At 64.8% G+C, this 21,783-nt stretch overlaps 1 protein-coding gene across 3 annotated transcripts in view; it reads left to right on the plus strand.

Annotated features, from left to right (window-relative positions):
- The first annotated feature begins 3,593 nt into the window (after positions 1 to 3,593).
- The window catches only part of LOC106731476 (receptor-type tyrosine-protein phosphatase V-like), a 60,098-nt gene continuing 41,908 nt past the window's right edge, over positions 3,594 to 21,783 (plus strand). For 2 of the 3 annotated variants that reach the window (XM_075910179.1, XM_075910181.1), the window contains exons 1-5: positions 5,198 to 5,440; positions 16,087 to 16,161; positions 17,882 to 17,948; positions 19,377 to 19,643; positions 20,412 to 20,681. In XM_075910179.1, the coding sequence (XP_075766294.1) occupies positions 5,213 to 5,440; positions 16,087 to 16,161; positions 17,882 to 17,948; positions 19,377 to 19,643; positions 20,412 to 20,681 (907 nt within the window). In that variant the 5' untranslated portion in view covers positions 5,198 to 5,212. Of the gene's footprint in view, positions 3,706 to 5,197; positions 5,441 to 16,086; positions 16,162 to 17,881; positions 17,949 to 19,376; positions 19,644 to 20,411; positions 20,682 to 21,783 lie in introns of those variants that run through there. The other variant, XM_075910180.1, reaches the window with a different exon arrangement.

Genomic DNA, 21,783 nt, shown 5'->3' on the forward strand with positions numbered 1-21,783 from the left:
CCCTGCTGGACTCGGTGGGTCAGCACCCCGGGAGCAAATCTCCCAGCCGCCGGAGCAGCTACCCCTTCCCCGCGTAGTTCAGCGGTGGCAGCCGATCGCCCTGCCCCACTGCTGTCTCCGGAGCTGGGCCGCTGACTGTTGGGTCCCGGCCCCCGGCCGGCAGGGTGAGGCGGCCGGTCGCACGCAGAGCGTATCTGGGACGGGGCATGGAACCGGGCGGCGGGGCCGTTCCACCAGGCGCCCGGTTCTCAGCGCTGCCCATTTCGCTCTCAACGCTGGCTCCAGCGGGCCGGCAGGGGGCTGTTCCTGCCACGCTCTCCTCTTCCCCGTCCAAATTCCCCAGGTGTTGGGGAGACTCAGGAGCCGGTTCCCTGGTGCACAAGGCCGGCAGTTCGAGGACACTGTCAGGCTGTGAAGTCCGGCTCTGAGACATCAGGAAATGCCCCCATTCGAGTAGCCCCTGTCGGGTAAGTTCAGCTCCTGCGCAGTCTGTACTGGTTCCACCGGACCCAGGATCTCACCTGTCCCAGAGGGGTGCCCTGGCTGTACCCACAGCGCTACAGTTTCCTCTGCCTGGCTCTGGTGTGCCCGGGAGCTGCAGGTTTTATTGGGCCTTTCTTTGGAGGATACTTTGGAGATGGGCGGAAAAGAGGCCGAAGCTGCAGGAGCTTCGTATCCCGCTAGGGGGCGTTTCTCCCGGGAGTTGGCCACAGCGGGACCAGAGTTGGTCCAGAGCAGCGGTTCCCAAACTTTTCAGCATCTCTTTGATTTTTGAGAAACCCTCACGCCCTCCCCCTTCCAAAAAAAAGCAGCAAAACTTGGGGTGGGATTGACGGGTGTGTGTGTGTGTGTGTGTGTGTGTGGCTGGGTCGCCTCGCGCCCCCCCTGGAAGTTCTTCATGCCCCCCCCCCCCGGGGGCATGCCCCCTAGTTTGGGAACCCCTGGTCTAGAGGCAGCATGAGCTGGTTGCTTTTCTGTTCTGTCAGACACCGCCTCAGCCCCAGGCTCGCGCTCAGGGCAGCACAAAACCGCTGCCCATCCGTTCGGGCTCGCCCCACTGGAGTGGTGCCCTTTCTGGGGTCAACGCAGGGGGCGTGGGGGCCGCCCCTGTGAAAAGCAAAGGAAAAGATCCAGGCTGACTAAGGTGTCCTCTGGGCCTCATGAGCAGTTGGCAGCCCTCAGGACCGGCGCTGCCCAGGGGGCTGGAGAGGTGGCCCAGCCCAGCTTGCCCAGGGGACACTGTCGCTGCGCAGGCAGCTCAGCCATGTGTCCCCAGCGCCTGCCCCACCACCGATCTCTTTGGAGGGGCAAGGAAGCACCAGGTGTTTTTTTTGTGGCTCCCCCCGTGGTAGAAGCTCTGCTCATGGTCTCTCTGCCTCTCTGCTTCCGCAGCTGCCCAGTGCACCTTTGTGTGCGTACAGCACCTAGCACACCCAGGGGCTGCTCCGTGCCTGGGGCCCCGAGGGGCTCCCAAAAGCACGCGAATAAGGCACAGGCCAGATGCTGCCGAGGTCCGGAAGCCAACTTGCAGCCGGGCCCACTGGAGAACTGGGGAGTCCTTTGAATTCAAACCGTGTCAGTTTGGGGGGGAGGGGATTCCCCCGTTTTACACATTTTCCATGTAATCATGTTTTTGTCTGACACGTGTGTGTCCCCCCAGCTGCGCCGTCCCGGTTTTCCCAGCATCGCCCCTTGGCGCAGGCGCTCACTGCACGTTCCAGAGAGCTGGGATGCTGCCACTAGAAGGCATCACGCCCATCCCAAGAGCCCTGCTCCATCCCTTGGAGCAGCAGTATTCTCTTAAGCTAAGTGCTTGGGCGGCCGCCCAGGAGAGATTCAGGTGCTGTATGGGTTTCTGCTGGTGGTGCACATCTGCCCATGCCTCAGTGCACACAACAAAATTTATTCTGCACATGGATGGAAAAATTAGAGGGGACATTACTGGACAGGTGGGGGAGGAGCCTGCTTCTGTGTGCCCTGGACTGGGGCTGGGCAGAGTGCTAAGCAGGCTCCCCGGGGATGAGACGGGTCAGTTGGTGGAAGAGCTGCAAGGAACATCCCAGCCCCGCCCGCACCGCAGCCCCTGGTGTGAGGTGCCAAGGTGTTTGGGGATTGTCTGAGCCTTTCTCCCCTTGCCCCCTTAGGTCTGTTGGGCTCCTCCAGGACAGGGCCTGGGGCGTGGCTGCTGGGTCCCACAGCACCTCAGGCTGCCCCGAAGGAGCCCCCTGCCCCAGGAAGGAGGAGCCGGGGTAGGAAACTCCTTGCTGCCATCTCTGGCCCCGTTTGGTTCTGTCCCCAAATGGGATTTTCATTGATTTGCAGATTTCTAGCCAGCTGAGGCCTGGAGCAAGCGCAGCCAATCCCCTGGAGCCGGCCCCGCCCCCTGCCCACTCCCGGGTGAGAAACAAAGCGCGGGGCAGACCCCCGGCTTTGGCGCTCCCAAGGGAGTGTCGTTACCCGAGAGAGGCCCCAGAGGCGACTGAATCCATCCGCGGCATTTCTCCGGCTGTACTAGCTGAGCCCCTTGCAACCTTTATCCTCACACACCCCTGGGGGGCAGACCAGTGTCTTTATCCCCATTCGCCAGCTGGGGAAACTGAGGCCAAGTGACTTGCCTGAAGCCACCTAGGCAGTCTGTAGCACAGCAGGCCCTAGAAAGGGGGCCTCCCAGGTCCCTAGGTAGCACTCTGCCTACTAGGCCGTCCTCCCAGGGTGAGAGCGAGGCCCCTGGCTGTTACCTGGGAAAGAGGTAACAATGCCACGGTGGTCACCAGGAGTCCGGCTCGCTCCGTTTCTGTGCTGGTCCGGAGCTCAGCCCGTTCTGCCGGGCCGAGAAAGTCCGTGGGACCCCTGGCCTGTCAGCCTGGGGATACACCCCACACAAAGCCCCAGGCAGGAGCTGCAGAGCTGCCCCGCCTCCCTGCAGCCTCCACCCTCTGAGCCTGGCTCCATTCATCCGGCCCCAGCTGTGCAAACAAGCCCTGGCAACCACCCCTAGCTGGCTGCTTGTCTAGACAAGGCCGTGGCCCCTGCTCCCTGGGCCCCCCTGGGGGCCTGCCTCTCCCTGCCAGGCCAGTGGGGCCTGGTGAGCCGCCCGCAGCGTGCAGGCAGAAGCCAGAGCAGTGGACATGACGTGTCCTAGCTTGGCCAGCCCGGTGTCAAGTCTGGGACTGCTCCCCTGTGCCCCCCAGCCGCAGTGTGTGTCCTCTCCCCTCCTGGCCCACTCCTGTTGGACAGCCAGCCTCCCCGGGGAAATTCTCTCCTTCCTAAGGTGTTTGCGCCTCTCCGAAGCCCTGGACCTGACGCGGAAGCGCCAGCACTGGAAGGAGGCGCCCCAGGTTTCCAGACGGGGGGCAGGAAGGGGATCCCTTGGCATTAAATAATGCAGAGAGCTCTGTGCGTGGTCAGAGTCTGCTCCGTGATGACAGCGCCATCCCTGCCGGAACCCCAACACTTTCAAAGGCTCGCATGTTGGTTTTCCCCCTTTTTCTTCCCGGGCCTGCTCCGGGGCGGGGTGGAAAGCTGTCTTTGCTGTCCCCCAGGGCATGCCATACTGAGCCACCACTCAAGGTTTATTTTTCTCTTGTCCACAGGGGAAGCCAAGGGTTGTGAAGCTGGCGACGTTTTGAAGAGTCACAGGGGGTGAAAAAGGACGTTTGACGGACTGTCTCACCCCAAAGGAGCAAAAGGCATTGAAACCAAAAGGTGGGAAAAGGAAACCCTCCTCCCCTCCCCCGCACAGTATAGGGTAGCCCTGTGGAACTCACCGCCTCAGGAAGTCACTGGCCAAGAATGGACTGGAGAAGTAGGTGAACAGGAGAAGTCAGAGCTGTTAATGCTCACAAACGTTCCAGATGGGGGGGGGGGTCAAATCTCCTTCATCGAGGGTTAAGCCATTCTCCATTAGAGCAGGGATGGGGAACTTCCAGCCTGGCCCCCGGCTTGCTTAGATTCAGCCCCGCTGCCTCAGGGCTCCTCCTCCAGGCCTGGTGCTTCAATTCCCACCCTGCCACCATCCTCCCACAGCCTGGTGCCTGGGCTGCCTCGGTTCTGGTGTGTGGGGAGTGTTTTTCTCCTCCTCGGTCAGGGGCTTTTGGGTTTTTTGCTTCTCACTTGACAGACTTTCTGTAGGTCCGTGGCCCCTGGCCCCTGAACGGTTCCCCACCCCAGGAGGGTGAGGCCATGATGCAGACACAAGGGCGCCGTGCGAGTTCCCTCACGTCCCTTCCCGCTGAGATACACGGTGCCTCCGCCTTGCTCTCCTTTCCCTCTTCGGAGCCGCCGGGAGGGAGGTGGCAGAGCCAGGCCTGAAACGCTGGGCACCGGCTCCTGCCCACTGTGCCCCTGGCCCTGTATTGGCTCCTCTCTGCTCCCCGCGGCCTCGCTCCTCGGCCAGCCCCTGGGGAAGTCCAGTGTGCAGGGCACTGAGAGGGAGACCTGGCCCGCGCAGGGCCTCTGGACCCGGAGGAGGAACTGTACCCACCTAACCCTAGCTGGTAGGAGCTGGTGTGAGAACAGGACTGGGCCTCAGGGGGCACCGACAGAGCCAGTCTCCTGTGTAGCTGTGGGTGGGCTTGCTGCCTCAGTTTCCCCATCCATCAAATGGGGATCAGACTGGGCCTCAGGGGGCACTGACAGAGCCAGTCTCCTGTGTAGCTGTGGGTGGGCTTGCTGCCTCAGTTTCCCTATCCATCGAACGGGGGTGATCAGACTGGGCCTCAGGGGGCACTGACAGAGCCAGTCTCCTGTGTAGCTGTGGGTGGGCTTGCTGCCTCAGTTTCCCTATCCATCGAATGGGGGTGATCAGACTGGGCCTCAGGGGGCACTGACAGAGCCAGTCTCCTGTGTAGCTGTGGGTGGGCTTGCTGCCTCAGTTTCCCTATCCATCGAATGGGGGTGATCAGACTGGGCCTCAGGGGGCACTGACAGAGCCAGTCTCCTGTGTAGCTGTGGGTGGGCTTGCTGCCTCAGTTTTCCCATCCATCGAACGGGGGTGATCAGACTAAGCCCCCAGGGGCTAGGCTTACAAAGGGCCCTGCTCGTGGGCGTATCCCCCTGGCCTTTGAGCCAGTCGCCCGAGAGGCCCTGTGCTGGCGTGGGCACTGTATGAAGCAAGGGCGGGGGGGTGGCCAGGGATTCAGCCAGCAGGAGGCAAGAGCAGTGCCCAGCCAGCCGGCGTGGGGGTGTGGGCACAGCCCCTTCCCCTGCCAGGATGCACCGCGCTGTGGTTTCCAGGCAGTGGCGGACGCCTCCGTCCTGCAGGTTCCTCTTCTGCCGCGTCCCGAGGGTGTGGGGAGAGGATCGGGGCGGGCCCAGGCGGGATTCCCCAGCGGCCAGCTCAGACTTGACTGCCGGAGAGGCGCGGCAGGAAGGAGCAGCCCGGCTGGCACTCGCCTCGCCAGGAGAGCCCCTGCCGGAGCGCCGCACGCCGCCGGGAGAGGTAACCTTCGCCCCCTACCCCGAGCAGCCCCGGAGCTGGGAGCAGGCCAGGGCCTGGCTCCTGAGGGGAAGTAGGAATTCCTCAGTCAGACCGAGCCTAGCAGGCTGCCGCCAGGGCGAGGGGGGCACGGGCGGGCACCGGGACAGCCTGGCGCTCGGCTCCTGTTCCACGGGGGACGGACAAGTCTCATCCTGGCTTCCCCCAGGGGTGCGGCTCAGGGCGCGGGCAGGAGGCAGCTGGTGAGGCAGAGCCCCATGCGGCAAGGCGCAGCCGAGCCTAGTTTATCCTTAAAGCGGCCGAGCCCGGCGCCGTGGGTCCTCCCATCCTGCAGCCCCGGAGCAGCCAGAACAGGCTCCGCCAGCCAGTAGAACGGAGAGGGGTGTATTGCTTCTCCGGGATACAGCCCAGCCTAGCCGTGAGGTGTCTACAGGGGTCTAGGCCAGGATGCCTCAGCCTCCTAGAGATGGGTCCCTGGGCCCCTCGATTCCAGCCCCTCCTTAGTCTGTTTCCTTCATGGTTCCAGCCCAAGACTGTCCCGCTCCCAGACCCTGCCCCCAAACCAGGTGTTCGTCTCCACCTCCCTCCCTTTGTCTCTCCCCTGGGGACAGAGCCTTGTCATCAGGTGTCTGGGCCAACACACACGTGGGGGAGTCAGTGGGAATCACATCCCAGCGCGGGGGGACCCCGGGTTCCAGAGCAGACAGCCCCCCACTGCGTCAGTGCCCCTCTGCACTGTGCCCCTGCGGAGGGGCACGCCGGGAGAGCCCAACAGCAGCGGGGGTCTCCACTGGGGGCCAGGCTGTGGCTGAACTTGGCACGGGGCCATGCGGGGAGGCGTGGGCGCCCGGCAGCCCTGGCTCCATAGAGGGCACGGGGGGCACTGCTCTGCAGGTGGGGCGTGCCCTGCCGGAATCGGGGCTGGAGTCACCATGGGACTCCCTCTCGGCCTGGCCAGGGGCAGTGACTCTGGACCCACCAGCCCCGCGTGGCCCCTGCCAGCTCAGGGGGCTGTGGCTCCTGGCAGAGACCAGATTGGCCCTTTGCTGCCTGCCTGGGTGTGAACACCTGTCACTCATCTTGCCGCGTTTGCTGCAGCCCTAGGGGAGGCAGCGTGGCCTAGTGGTTTGCTGCAGAGGCTGGGGCCCCTGCCCACCTCCCCCGCTGGTCCTTACAGCAAGCTCCAGCGAGTGTTAAGTGAGACTGTTCCAGACGCTTTGCCCAGCTGTAAATGGTGCAGGCCCTGGAGTCTGAAGCAGCCGGCTCTTGGGTTCGCCTGTAGGGGAAGCAGCGCGGCCTAGTGGATAGAGTGGGCCTTAGAGAGGGCTGGGTTCTGTTTCTGGCTCTGACATTGGTCATCTTGGGGCGTCGGGCAAATCGCTTAGCTGCTTGGGGCCTCAGTTTCCCCATCTGTAAAATGGGGGTATGGCTCCCGGCCTCTGTTGTGCAGCGCTGGGGGAGCTAGGAATGAGACGCTCCAGACCTCAGAGGGTTAAAGCGGTGGCTGTGTCACTGAGCGCTGGCAGGGCCCATGCCCTGGAGCTAGCACGGATACTGTCTGGCCCACACCCTTCCCCATCTAGGCCTGTTCTTCCCTGATGTATCTTTACCCGCCCCAGGGCACTGCCAATTATACAGCACCCAGCGCTGAGCCTGTCAGTGGGGCGGGGCCTTGCCCCCCTGGCTGGTTCCACACACGGCTCCCCATAGGCGTGGGTAGTAGGGGGGTTAGCAGCCCCCCCAGGGTTTGCACCCGGCTTCCCTGCACCCAACGGCCGGCCTCACTGCTGACCCTCCACCAGCCCCACGTCCCAGCCTCCGGGCAGCCCCTTCAGGGTCCCACCAGCCCCACTGTTCCCTGGCTCTGCCGCTCACCTGGGACTCGGCCGCCACGTGTGGCCCCTGCACTGTTTGTGGTAACTGTCCAGTCCAAGAGAGCTGCCGATTGCAGGTGTGGCCCCAGGCTGGGCAGTGAGGGGTATGAACAAGTATTGGAAGGGGGGAACTCAGCACCCCCACAGGTGTTCTCCCTACGTTTTTCCACTCGTGTGTGGAGTAAATTTTATTAAACGCACCGAGACGTGTGGCTGGGCACCTCCAGCAGAAACATCCCCATGAGGGCTCTGCTGATCAGCCGGGCGGCCTTTGAATCTCTGCGGGGTGTCGGCCCAAGCTCTCAGATTCCAAGGACATTGACCCACACCCTAAAAATAGCTCCCGTGCCACAGTAGTTCCCCTGCTAGGCTATGCATTTCCCCGCCCCCCATGCTTTGCTGGTTGGAGGGGGTGGCTCAGCTCCCATACAGCCTTGCTACATGGATGGGCCAGCGTGGGACGGGGACTCAGCAGCAAGCCCACACCCCACTAGCGAGTGGCCCCAGCAGGCAAGCCCGGTGGATGGGTCATTGTGACCCCCGGGGCAGCTGCCTGCCTTCCGATGTGGCTCCTTCACACCAGCGTTTCTGCCATGTCTGGGTCCGGCTCTGCCTCTCCCTGCCGGCCTGGCCCGGGAAGCTCTGACTCAGCCCGACGCTCCATCCCCGAGCGTCTCCGCAGCGTTGTGCCGGCTGAGGGCTCCTCCCTGGTCCCCCGGGGCCCACGCCGAGCAGGGTTCTCCCCGTTGGGCAGGTGGAGACGCGCGTCACAGCGTGAGCGAGTCACCTGGCTCAGCGGCCCCTGCTCTGACCACTGGTCAGCGCTGCCCCTCCTGCGGGGCCTGGGCACGGCAGGCCGAGCCAGTCTGTTCAAACAGAGTCTCCCGGCAGGTGGCTGCTTATGGTGGCCTGCGTGTGCATGGGCCGTGCGATCGCGGCAGGGTTCCCAGGTGTTCTCCTGCCCCGAGCCCCACCCTGTGCCCCAGGACCGGCTGCCTGGCCGGCATCTCAACCACGAGGCCCAGCACCGTGTGCCAGGCAGGAATTCCTCTGGCCTCCGTGGTCCCCTGCACGGCCGAGCCTGGGCTGCTGCAGCCCCCTCCCTGGCCCTGCTGGCTGGAGCGAGGCCAATCCCCCATGGGCCTTGCCCTGGCCAGGTCTGGCCCTGCCCGGCTGGGCGGGGCGCTGGCTTTGCATTCACAGGACCCGCCAAAGTCCCTCTGGGGTCTCTCCCCTGCCCTGGCGCTCGTGCAAACACGGCCCTCCCCACGCCCCGGGCTGGGCGCATGTCCCCCTGCCACCCAGGGGAATAGCCACGGCCCTGCACCACTTCCCCCACAGGCCCACGTGCAGGGCGAGATGGGGCTGGAGGAGCCGGGGGGAGAGGGAGCATCCCTGCAAAGTCCCAGGGAGCCCTTATGGCCCAGCCTCCTCCCCCCTGGTGCCTGTGCTGCACAGGGCTGATTCTGCCCCAGCCTGCAGGGTGGGGCTGGCTCTGACCCACCCGCGCTTGCTTTGCCCTGGCTCCCTGCGTGGCTCAGGGCGGGGGCCCCTGGTGCGCCGTGTGGCTTGGCCACGGCCCGTTGATCTGGCTCTAGCACCACCCTGCAGCTCCCTGTCCAGCTTTGGGAGCCGGCTCGGAGGGCGGGGAGGTGGATGCAGGGTCTGTGCCAGGAGGGAACATGGCCATCCTGTGCCCAGCCCAGGGCTGCTAATTTGCTTGCTGTCCCCTCCAGGTGAGACGCCCCGGGGATGGGCAGCCAGGGACCGGCAGGGGCCCCCTGTCCCCACCTCGGCTGCAGGCTGAACACAGCTCAGCCGGGCTGTGCCTCGTGAATTTCACAGCCGTCCAAGACAGGCTGCACCCCCCACCCGCTGCACTGCCAGTGCTGCTGAGCTCCCCCGTCCGGGCCCGCACACAGGCCCCCGGCTGCTCGGGCTGACGCCAGGGCTGCTCGGGGCTCCCCACCCCCAGCTCCTTGTGGCAGCTTCTGCTGCTCCGTGGGAAATGTGATGACTCGGCAGGCCCGGACTTTCCAGGCCTGGCTCCAGCTGCTGGGTGGGGAAGCCTGAGGAGGTTTTGTGCGGGTCTGGCGCAGCCGGAGGGGGGACAGGAAGGGGAGTTCTGGCTTCGCAGCAGCAGGCCGGCTCTCCCGGCTCCCGGCCTGGGCTGCTGCCACGGTGGGGGGCGGGGGGGGGGGCTGCACTCAGCCCTCGCCACAAGCCTCTGTGCTCCTGTATGGGCAGCCGCTGCGGGTCACGGCTGTGGGGATAGGGCTGACCCCGTCCCCCGTCAGGGCACGTCCAGGACCTGCCCCGGACCCGGGAGCTCCGAGATGGCTCCGCTTCAGAGCTCCGACCTGCTGAGGCAGCAGCGCTGGGCCCCCAGGCATTGCGTGAATCTTCCCCACGCCCCTTTCCTGGTGCTGGTCCCTCCCGCAGCCTGCTCATATCCCTGCCTGTGTGACCCCACGTGCCGTGCCACGCAGGGCAACTGGGGAAAATAGCTCAGGAGCGGGCCGGGGTGCCCGGGGGCTGGCCCCTCACCCTCGCTCCTCTCCCCTGCAGCCTAGCTCAGCCAGGTCCCTCAGCCTCTCTTCCCACGTCCATTGTCTCCCCGGGCGCTTTTCTGCAGAACTGCTGCCTGTAGCCCCGCTTGGGGGTTCTTAGCCCCAGGCTGCATCGTCCACAAAGCCAGCCCTGCCAGGGCTGCAGAAAGCGCCGCCTAGGAGCACCCACAAACACCAAGGGGGGGGGGGGGGGTCTGTGCTTCACAGGCTTCTCCTCCGCCCGCCCCTAGGCCCTGTGCCCAGCCCTTTCCTGGGCTACCTTTGAGAGGCCTGGTTCCAGAGTGGAGCACAGGTCTTAAGTCTGCTCCGCCTGGCTCCCCTAAACTAACCTACCCAGACCCTGTCTCACAGCCTTCCCCCGGAACCTGGCCACCCCCTGCTGCCACTCTCGGCCCTTTTATAAAGCCCCCAACCCATGGTCACCTGACCCCTGGAGGCAGAGAAGCAGCTACAGTAAACTTCCGATAATCCGGCACCTTTAGGACCCGGGGGTGCCGGATGATCAGATATGCCGGACTATCGGAAGGGGGGGCTATGAGGGGTCTGGGGGGGGTGAGGGCAATGGGGGGGTGGCGCTGCGGGACCAACCCGGCAGCACCCCAGCTGCTCTGCCCCCGGCGTCCCCAAGGCAGCTGCTGCTGAAACTGACCAGCAGCTGACTCGAGGAAGCCTGGGGCAGAGCAGCTCCAATTGTCCGGCTGCCTGGAGCACTTCCGGGTTCCAGGTGGTGCTGGACTATCCGGAGTGCCGGACCACTGGAGTTTTACTGTACTTCATTTTGCACCAGTGTGGCTGGCCCCAGCTCTGCTGAAAGACAGGGGGCTGGATTTAGCTCCTTGGGACCTGCCCCAGCCCCATTAGTGCTAATTGAGGCAAACCTGCAAAAACCCAGCACCTGAAAGTGCTGCCTCCCGGCAGCTAGGGAAGGGGCGAATCCCAAATCCCCTATTACAGGGCGCCAGGGCCGTGGGCTCACGTGAAAGCGGGCTTGCTTTGAGCCCCTTTTATGAATGCTGGGGGGGGGGGGCAGGCTGGGCCCTGGGAGCAGGGGAGGGGTTTGGTTTATCTGTAGCTGGGGTCCTAGCCAGCCAGATTCAAGACCTGCTGCTTAATTCTAGTGCCCCGGCTGCTACCCAGCGCTTGGCCGCTGCAACCAGGCAGAGAGAGGTTGGGAGAGCCGGTGGGGGGGGGAGTCAGCAGCCCTCTGGCAAGCGTTAACCCCTTCCTGCCAAGCATGTCTGCAGGTCAGTGCAATCCCAGGGAGCTGTCCCTCCCTTGCTGCCCGTGTCTGTCTGTCTGTCCCTCCCTCTCTTCCGTTCTGTAGTGGCACGGTGGTGGGCCCGCTGCCCCGGGGGCACAGGACAATGCGACTGCCCAGGGTTGCGGGTCTGGGGGCGCCGCACGGGGCTTGGCTGACAGCAGGACCGTCTGTTCTCTGGGGTGCTGCTGCAGGACTGTGTATCCCAGCGAGCGATTACAAGATTGCCGGCTGTCTTCAGCCAGGTGTTGGTCCTCCTGTCCACACCCTGCACCCTTCTCCCTCCAGGCGCTTTACAGCTGGGCTAAGTGGCCAAGCAAAGGCAGTGGGGAAAGATCCCCCTGTGGAGTCCTGTCTGGGGGGGGGGATCTACCCTCAGTCTGTGGGGCTGGTTCTTCCCCTTGCAGATCCCCTAGAGCCGTGGTCACCAGCCAGTCGATCGGGATCTACCGGTAGATCTTGGAGCTTCTGACAGGGGATCCTGTCTGGTTTGGCCAAGCACAGGACTTCAGCGTCTCCCCCGGGAGCCTCCTGCTTGCTGTGCAGGGGAGAGAGAGGAGGGTGCTGATGTCAAGGTGCCCCCTCTTCCACCCTGTATCCTATCACCACAGGTGCAGGGCCAGGGCAGGGGTGAGCCTGCCTTTGCCCCACTGCACCCCCACCCAGGAGCCACCTGAGGTAAGCAGGGCCCAGCTGGTACTGACATCCCGAAACTCTACCCCTGACATGAACCCCCTTCTGCAACCCCGAGCACCCCTGCATCCAAACACCCTTCCAGAGCCTGCACCTATAATCCCCTGACACCCCAACTGCCTGCCCCAGCCTGGTGAAAGTGAAGGAGGATGGGGGTGGGGGGAGGATGGAATGAGCAGGGGCGGAGCCTCAGAGAAGGGGGCACAAAGGAGGCGGGGCCAGGGGATTTGGGTTTGAGGTAGATCTTGGATTGCACTTGCATTCAAAAGTGATCTTGTGCTTCAAAAGGTTGGAGACCCCTGCCCTAGAGGAGCAGACACGACACCCCACAGCCCTGGGGCTCTGCCAGCCAGCCCCCGTTGCATCCACACTGCAGCTTTGGGCTGGACGCTCAGCAATCCAGCTAGCTGTTCCCCTGCCATATATGACACCAGCCCTGCCCCCCACTTTCCGCCAAGGTCCCCTCCCCCCCAGAGGGGCACAGAAGGAGCTGTGGATGGGAAAGTTCCCTGTAATCCGGGGCTCTGAGCTGCATTTCCCTGCGCCATGGGATGCTGAATCAGAGTCCTAGAACTGGGTGGGACCACGAGAGGCATCAAGTCCAGTCCCCGGCCCTCCCGGCAGGACCCAGCCCCATCTACACCATCCCTGATAGGTGTCCAACCTGCTCTTAAATATCCCCAGGGATGGAGATTCCACAACCTCCGTAGGCCACTTATTCCAGTGTTTGACCACCCTGACAGGTAGGAAGTTTTTCCTAATGTCCAACTTAAACCTCCCTTGCTGCAGTTTAAGCCCCTTGCTTCTTGTCCTATCCTCAGAGGCCAAGGAGAACTTTCCCCCTCCTCCTTGTAACTCCCTTTTAGGTGCTTGAAAACTGCTCTTGTGTCCCCTCTCTGTCTTCTCCTTTCCAGACTAAACAAGCCCAATTCCTTCAGCCTTCCCTCGTCGCTCATGTTCTCTAGACCTTTCCTCGTTCTTGTTGCTCTTTTCTGGACCTTCTCCAGTTCCCCCACATCTTTTCTGCGAGGCGGTGCCCAGAACTGGACGCATTGCTCCACCAGCTGTGGTGACGGGCGGGAGACGCTGGGGGCAGGTGTCGGGGTGTTTGGGAGGAGCTGGGGGCGGGGGACGTAGCTGTCTCTGGGGAGGAGAGCTCAGAGTGCTGCCAAAGGCCCAGCCAGGCAGGTATGGCCCGGTTCGTGGCCTCAGAGAAGGGATTATTCCCCAGGCTTTTCAGCGGCCCGGAATTTCCTGCTACGCTCTGGGCGCGTGGCTGCCCAGGGGGAAGGGGCCTGCTTTGGGCCGTCATGGCAGCATCACACCCTCCTAGCCTCACCTTCTGAGACGGGGCACACCCCGGGGGGCCGTGCAGAGCACACTGCTCCAGACAGGTCGGCCACTTCATCCCCCCCAACTCACAGCCAGATCCCCTCACCCCGGCACACACCTCTGCGCCACCGCCCCCTCGTCCAGCCACGGGCTGCCCAGACATCCCCCTCTCTGCTATTCCTGCCCTGGGCTCCCCAGACAGCTCGCCGCTCCCCCCAATCCTGGCCCTAGTCATCCCTCTTCCTCCTTCTTCCCTCTCCCCCCCGCCCCTGCTTTCGCTGTGGCTCACAGGCAGTGCTGCGGTGTCCCCACGCCTGGTTCCCGTGGGCCGCCTGGCCGCACGCCCCATGCTCCAGCCACACAAACTTGTCAAGTGACGTCAGGCTCGACAGCAAGGCCAGAAGAGTCTGTGGGAACGTAGCAGGGCACTGGACGAGCCTAAACCCCCTAGCTCCGCCTTGGGGAGCAGGGAGCGAAGCCGTGGGCAGTGTTTCCAAGGGAAATGTAGAGCCAAACCTTTGCTGGAAAGGGGCCTCTGACTCAGCCAGCGGCTCCTGCAGCCAGCCCCAACCCTGGCTCCAGCCCCTGCCTGCCAGCACCCAGCCCTCCCTGGGCTTGCTCCTGCCCCGGAGGAGGGGCCAGACTGCTAACGGGGATCCCCTTGCGTCAGGGCCTGTGTCCTCCGACCCCTGCCCGTTGGGGGCGCCTGCTTGCACATGCGCCTGGCTGGAAGGTGGGGGGGGGCTGGCTTGGGGAGCAGGGGGTCTCCTTGGCTTTTCCTGGGGCTACCCACCTATCCGAGTGACACACAGTTGTGCCGGTGAGGGCTGTTTCTCGGTATGGCTGTTAGCTGCCCGAATTGCACCCTAGTTGCCCTTCTCCGTGCCCCTTCCCGGAGCCCCCCCACCCCACTGGCATCTGTGCTCCAGCCCTCGGGCGGGAGCTGTCCTAGCACTGACCCCAGGCCGGCCCCGTGGGGCTGTTCGCTCCTTCCTGCCGGTGCTCCAGCGCTCGGGTATTTGGAAGACGCCTTGCCGCTGTTAAACCCGGTGTCCGCCAGCCTGTGCTCCCGTGCGGGTCTCTGTCTGGTTCGAGGGTGCGGGGCAAAGCTGGGCTCCGCATTTGGGGAGTGCGCCGGGTCACGGGACGTCCCACCCCGGTTCCCGCCAGCAGAGCGCTGCCCTGGAGGGACTGAGCCTGGTTTGCGGATGCCGGTGGCTGTCGGGGCAGGGGGAAGAGGGCAGGGGTCCAGGTGGGGGCAGCCATGGAAGGATGCCTGGCAGCAGGAAGCCACTCGGGCAGGTCGTGGAGGGCTCCCTGGAGCATGCCCCAGTCCTGGTGTGGCTGGAGCGCAGGGCTGTGCGAATCCTAGTAGAGTCTCTTCTCCAGGACGTGGGGTGTCTGGCCCCACCTCCCCTGGTGCAGCCCCAGACAGAGTCTGAGGGGCGCTGGGGGGCAGTGCGGGTTCAGAGCGGGGTTGTGAGGAGAGGTGGGGAGAGATGAATCGAGGGGGCAGTTTGGGGAGGGGTTGTGGGGTCGGGCCGCTTTGTGTTTTTCTTTCACCTGAATCGGTCCCCAAGCCCTCACCTCCGTAGGCTGCTGCCCCAGGCATGAGGCCAGGCTGGGAACTGGGGGCCCTGTGGGGCAGCTCTGCTGGGTGGCAGGCTCATGTCTGGGTGGGCATATCCTGCGTATGGAGCGCCCTGTGGCCCACGCCAGCCAGGGGGGGCCCCGTGGCGGGAGGGGGAGTCTACTGGGTAGGTGGGCTTGGTCCCCCCCACCCCACCAGGCATAGGGGCTGCTGCCTTGGGACCACCCCGGTGGCTCCTGCTGCTGCCAACTGGTCTCGGTCCCTCGGCTGGGTGCTACTCGCGGGCTCAGCTCTGCGGAGCCACGTCGGAGCGAGCCAGCCCGGAGCCAGACGCGCTGTCTCAGCTCGGCAGCCCTAGACACCACACACAGCTGGCCTCAGGCTTCGGCCCGCCTTCCCGGGGCCAGGCCGGCAGGGGGGCTTCCCGGGCACGTCCCCTCCTCAGCTCTTGCTGCGGGACGGAGCAGCTTCTCCCAGCTGGACAGGCCCCGGCCGGTGTCCCAGAGCTGGCGCAGAGCTGCACGCCCCAGGGAGACAGCTCGGCCCCAGCCACACGCCCGCCCCAGGCAGACACACCCCCGCTGAGCCCAGCCCAACCCAGCGCGCTGCAAAACAGACCCACGTAGGCAAGGGGGAGAGGCGCACACACATTCCAAACAGACTCACACACAGCATACAAACACAGGGGCACACACAGTACAGGCAGACACACACACACAGGGAGACACACACACAGGGGAGACACATTCACACATTACAGGCAGACACACAGGATACAAACACAGGGGAGAAACACACATTACAGGCAGACTCACTCACACACACAGGGGAGACGCAAACACACACACAGGGAAGACACACACACAGGGGAGATACATACACACATTATAGGCAGACTCTCACACAGCAGAGACACCCACACTTTACAGGCAGACACACACGGGACACACACACTACAGGCAGACTCTCATACACACACACGTTACAGGCAGACACACACGGGACACACACACTACAGGCAGACTCTCTTTCACACACACACACACACGTTACAGGCAGACACACGCACACACACAGAAAAGTGTTTTGTCTCTCTCGCACTGAAGATCTCACACACCCGCTCTCTCCGAAGACCTCCCCCCCAGCTCTCTCACCTCGGCCAGCACACACAGCCCCTGCCCACGCAGAGCGGCTGGTGCCGCGCCTGTAGCCCCGCTGATGTCATCCTGTCCCGGGTGGGGACACAGGCTGGAGCTGCCCTGGGGGACGGAGCCAGACGGGAGCAACTGCACCTAAGAGGGGCCCCAACTTGCTGTTGCTTCTCTCCCCAGCTGGCCTTGCTCCTGATGAAGCCACCGCTGCTGGCCCTGCTGTGGGCGTCCTGGCTGCTGGGGACCCTGGCGGAGGTAAGTCCCGTGTCTCCGCGGAGGCCGCTGGCCTCGGGGCCCTGCCCCACTGGGGAGTGCGGCATTCTTGCGGGTCGCCGTTCCAGCTGCACAGCTGCGGTGCATTAGCCAGGTCCGCAGCCACCGGCTGGCTCCTTCCTCCGCTCCCCCCGCGGCGCCCTCCTGCCCCTGCAAGCCGAGCGGGGCTGCGGCTGCCACGACTTTGCTTGGGGATCAGCTGTTTGCCGAGTGCACCCCCCACCCCGTCCTACACACACACCTCCCCATGGGCCAGGAGTGCGGCGTGCACCCCCCTCCCCCCGCATGGGCCGGGCCTGGGGTGCTGCAGGGACTCCAGAGAGATGGGCAGGTCTCGGGAATGGGGCTAAGCAGAACCACTTCCCCTCGCCCCCTAGCAGTCTGACCCCCCAGCCTCTCCGATTCAGGGAGCGAGGCTGCTCCCCAGAGGGGCTGAGACCCCAGCTCTGCGGCTGGGCATGCCGGGTGCCCCGTTCTGCTCAGGGCACCTTAGTTTGCAAACCTTCCCCCACCTGCCTCGGCCCCTCCAGCCCACGTGGCCTGTCCATAATCACGTCACCCGTCTTTGGCTGATTTCCAACACCCCTCCCTCTTGTGACACAGACAAACGTGCGCGATTCAGGACCCACCGCCTGTCTGGTGGGCAGCCAGTGGCACGGGGGCATTGTGTGTGGCCTGTGAGGCGCTTGGTTACCGTTGCCGGTGCGCAAGGTGGTCTGAGTCTGCTGGTTTCCGTCCGTGGTGTTTTCTTCCTACCGGCACGAAGGGACGTGCATGGAAAGCCAGGGCCCGTGCAGGGAGGTGGGAGCCGATTGCACCCAGCGCGGCCGGTGAGAGCCGGGTGCTCCCGCGGCAGCCAATCACAGCGCGGCTGCGGTGCATTCGGCACCGCCCCTACGTGCTAGGCACACAAGCGGCGGGAGCAGAACTGCCCTGTCCCAGGTTAGGACAATCTCGCAGCCACTGGCCTAGGCCGCCCTGAGAGGACAGGCCCCTGGCCACGGTGCCAGCACCCCGATGGAGAAGCAGGGCTCGGGGGCCGACAGACGCCAGCTGGGCTGATTGCGTTTGCCAGGAGCAATGTTTCTGTGAGGTGTCTTGGTTGGGAGCAAGGACTGCGGCCATCCCAGCTCCTGCCCCATCCGGCCCCACTTGGCAGAGGCTGTTCAGTGTCTTCAGTCCAGTTCCTGGCTGCCCTGCAGCCCTGCTGGGAGAGGCCAGGATCAGGATCTGCCCCCTGGGCCCTAGAGGTGCAAGTCCCTCCACCCCAGCCAGGATCAGCCCTGGGGTAATTTCGTGGCCCTCCGTGGAGCTGACCTTGTTTAGGCTGGAGCGGAGTTTGGCCCTGTAGGGCCCGGGTGGGGGACAGACCCAGTCCTGCACCTGCACGAGGGTCCTAGAACCCAGGTGCCAGCCGGAGCGTCTATTAAACAGCCCTGTAGCCGGAACCCCACGCCCCGTCAGCAGCCGTATGCGCCTCTCTGCTGTGTAGCCGTACCAGGAGATGGAGAATCCGCAGCACCCTAGGCGACTGGCTCCCGGGGTAAATCCGCCCACCTGTTCAACGGCTGCCCAGTGTTCCAAGCCTGAGTTGGCCCAGCTTTAACCTCCCCCACCCTCGGTAAAAGCCCCCAGACCAGAAACCTCCGGACAGACGGGGGCCAAGTCACGCATCCTACTCACGCCGGGTGCAATCCCACAGGGCGAGGGCTGCAACCGGACCTCCCCTGAGGGGCGCACAGGAGCCGACGTGGAGCCGGGCGAGACAGGTGAGCTGCAAGGCGTCTTCCTCCGCTGGGGAGGGGCTGTGAGCTGAGAGCGGCTCTGTTGGGAGGAGCAGGGCTCACGCAGGGAGCGTCCCCAGAAGGTTCACAGGGCCCCTAGCTAGTAAGTCGTACAATGAACGGGCTTGTGGAGGGTCTCGGAACTCTGTACTGTACTGTGTGTCATAGGCATTCTACTGTAAGTAAGTCACGGAGAGTCTCCTGTAACTCGCCTTGTGGAGTGGGGAATCTGAGTTCTGATTCCATTTTTGATCAAATACGGTGCCCAAACTTTTCAGTGCTGCTCCTTTGGGAATGCCCCATAGTTTTGGCCTGCAGCCCCACGAGCTGTTCTGGGCTTCTGCCCCCACCAGCTCTGCTGATGCTGCACAGTTCTGAAAACGAGCCCCCCCCCCCCTCCGGCCCTCCCAGCCCTAATCTCCTTCCTTCCACTCCCCCAGACCTGCACTGCCAGACCAGCTCCATCCAGCTTTGGCCTGAGCAGAGATGATCAGTTCTAGGACAAGGCCAAAGTCCCCTGGGGTCTAGGCTGGGGGAGCCACCCAACTCACCTGCAGCCGGAGGCCTGCAAACCCCGGGGGATGGGCTCCTGAAGTAGCAGCAGAGACAAGGAGAGGGTGAAGCGGGTTAATAGGCAGCAGGGTTAAAACAAACCAAAGGAAGTTTTTCTTCACTCAGCGCAGTGTCAACCTGTGGAACTCCTCGCCAGAGGAGGTGGTGAAGACCAGAACTTTAACAGGGTTTTTAAAAGAACTAGATAGATTCCTGGAGGTTAGGTCCATCAATGGCTATTAGCCAGGATGGGTAAGGAACGGTGTACTTAGCCTCTGTCAGAAGTTGGGAATGGATGACAAGGATGGATCACTTGCTAATTCTTTGCTCTGTTCCCTCCCTGTGGAGATTGGTCCTGCCTTGGGCAGGGGGCTGGACTTGATGACTCCTGAGGTCTCTTCCAGCTCTAGGATTCTACAGCTGGCACTGGCCACTGTGGGCAGACAGGACACTGGGCTAGCCGGACCGTTGGTTTGACCCCGTCTGGCTGGTCTTATGAACCATGAGTCCATGAGAAGATGAGGCTGGGTGCTGAGGCGGAGAGGGACAGTCCGGAGCCGCCCAGAGCACTCTTAAAGTGTGCATGGGAGGGGGGAGCATTTCCAGGGGTCGCAGAGCTGCCCTGCCCCCCAGACCAAATGAAATACGGAGCCGGCTGGCTGAGGGGCGCCCGCTGTGTCTCGGGGCGGGGGGCTATGGGGTGGGAAATGGCTTCTTCCCGGGCAGCTGGGGGAGACGGGTCGTGGTGGGCTGAACCCCCGTTTGCTGAGGCTGGTGTTTCCTGGAGGGCCCAGCCCTGCCTGCTTGGCAGCGAACCCGCCCCTGGCTCCTCACTCCGCCCCGCTGGCCTTGAATCTGCAGGGAGCCTCCGGAACGTGAGCGTCAGCGACCGGGGCCGCCCCGACTCCCTCTTCCTGTCGTGGGCCGAGCCGGCCGGCGGGGCCCTGGGCTACTCGCTGGCCATCTACGCCCTGGAGCCGGATGGGCTGCTGCAGAATGCGTCGGCGGGACCCAACGCCACCAGCTTCCAGTTCCAGGGGCTTGTCCCCGGGGCCCGCTACCGCATCGAGGTCACCGCGGCCCAGGCCTGCGCCCAGGCCTCCAGCCAGAGAGTCAGCGGCCAGACAAGTGAGTGCCCCCGAGTTCCCTGCTGCTGCTCCCCTCCCCTGCCCCACGCTGGGGTGTTGGGGGCCCTGAGGGAGCAGGCTTCGTGTGACCCCCAAAGCAGCTGACCCTTATGCGGGGCAGCCCTTGTGGGAAAGCCCTGCATGGCGGAGGAGGAAAGGTGCCTGCCCCCCATTTCTCTCTCCCCCCTCTGGGGCTAGTCCTGCCCCTGGCCTGCTTGGCACACCGCCAGCACCCGCTCCCCCTCACCCCATGAGCAGGGCCCCCGAGACTGGAGCCAGGCGGGGGCTTCAGCCGGGGCCGGGGCACGTGAGGCCCCGCTTGGCTCTCTCCCTGGAAACACGGGCCCCTTGCTGGCGTCTCTCCGCTCCGGCCGGAGCTCTGCCTGGCAGGGGATGGAGATCCGGACCAAGGGAAGAGGGACTTCCTGTGCCGGCATCTCCCCCGGGGTTTGGGAGAGCCAGAGCCGGGGCCTGGCACCTCGGGGGAGATGCTCCCAGCCCGTTTCCCCGAGCACGGTCTGTGCCTGTTAGATACCGCTGGGCCCCAGGTCGGGCTCACGGGAATCCCCACCAAAGCGCTCCCCAGGGGTGATTTGATTGGTGGGGGTACCGCTGGGGGTGCTGTGACCGAGAGCTCTGGCATGGGGTTGGCCAGGTAGATCCAGCGGGAGAGTCGGGCGGGTGGCTCTGGCATGGGGCCTAGTGAGGATCTGGCGGGGGCCCCGTTCTCTGTCTCGACCCGGAGACAGTCTGTGCTGTGTCTGGCCAGGCCCTGCTCCCGTGCACAACGTGAGTCTGAGCAGCCGCGGGAGCCCCCGGACCCTGCACGCCGCCTGGGCGCCCGCCTCCGGCCAGAAGGACGCCTACCGGCTCCTGCTCTACCACCTGGACTCCCAGCGGGCCGTGCGGAACGAGTCGGTGCCCACGGCCGCCTCCGCCTTCCTGTTCGAGGGGCTGCTGCCCGGCAGCGAGTACGCCCTGAGGATCAGCACGCTGGCCGGAGCCCGGCAGGCCAGCACCAGCGCCCGCCAGTGGACGGGTGAGCAGAGCGGGGGGCTGCTGCCCTGAGCCAGGGCAGGCTGGGTGCCTGGTGGGACGGCCCAGCTGTGCCCCGGGGGGATGTGGGAGCTGGGCCAGCAGCCGGCGTTAGCCAGGCCCACTATCCGAGGGAGCGGGAGGTGTGGGGTGTGCAAGAGCTGGGGGGTACCCCTGCCTGTGGTGAGGGGCTCCCCCTCATAGGGTTGCCAGTTGTCTGGCATTCTACCGGACAGTCCAGTTTTTGGGCCTCTGTCCGGTAACAAATTCCAGAAAATACCGGACACGTGCGATGTGCGATGTCCGGTATCTCCCGGATTTCTGGCTGGGTGCTGGATAGACGCCTGGCGGGGGCGGGGGAGTGGCTGGAGGGGGCGCGATCGGCGCTGGGAGCCCGGGCTGAGTCTGACGCCTTGGGGAGGAGGAGAAGCCCTGTCCCTGCTCCTGAGCGCGTGGTGCAGCCGCAGCCGGACTCGCTCGCGCTTCCCCGGACCGTGCGCGGGACTGACAGCGCCCCGGGATCTGCACGTGCCCGGGTCAGTCCCGCCCTCCCCACCCGCACCCCGCTTCCCCCGACCCTTCCCGACCGGCCGTGCTGCCCCCGACCCTTCCCCATCTCCCCCAGCCAGCCGCACTGCCCCGACCCCCTGCCTGCCAGCCCCGCCCCCCCCCCCCGGGCCAGCCGCGCTGCCCCCGACCCACCGCCTGCCAACCCCGACCCTTCCCCATCTCCCCCAGCCAGCCGCACTGCCCCGCCCCCTGCCTGCCAGCCCCGCCCCCCCCAGGCCAGCCGCGCTGCCCCCGACCCACCGCCTGCCAACCCCGTGCCCCCCATCTCCCCCAGCCAGCCACACTGCCCCGCCTCCCTGCCTGCCAGCCCCCCCCCCCGGGCCAGCTGTGCTGCCCTGACCCCCAGCCCACCCGCATTGCCCACTCGGCCCTTCCCCCCATCTTCCCGGGCCAGCCATGCTGCCCCCGACCCACCACCTGCCAGCCCCGTGCCCCCTATCTCCCCCAGCCAGCCGCGCTGCCCCCAATCCACCACCTGCCAGCCCCGTGCCCCCATCTCCCCCAGCCAGCCGCGCTGCCCCCGACCCACCACCTGC

This window comes from Pelodiscus sinensis, chromosome 27 (assembly GCF_049634645.1).
Source record: "Pelodiscus sinensis isolate JC-2024 chromosome 27, ASM4963464v1, whole genome shotgun sequence".
Taxonomy (NCBI): Eukaryota; Metazoa; Chordata; order Testudines; family Trionychidae; genus Pelodiscus; species Pelodiscus sinensis.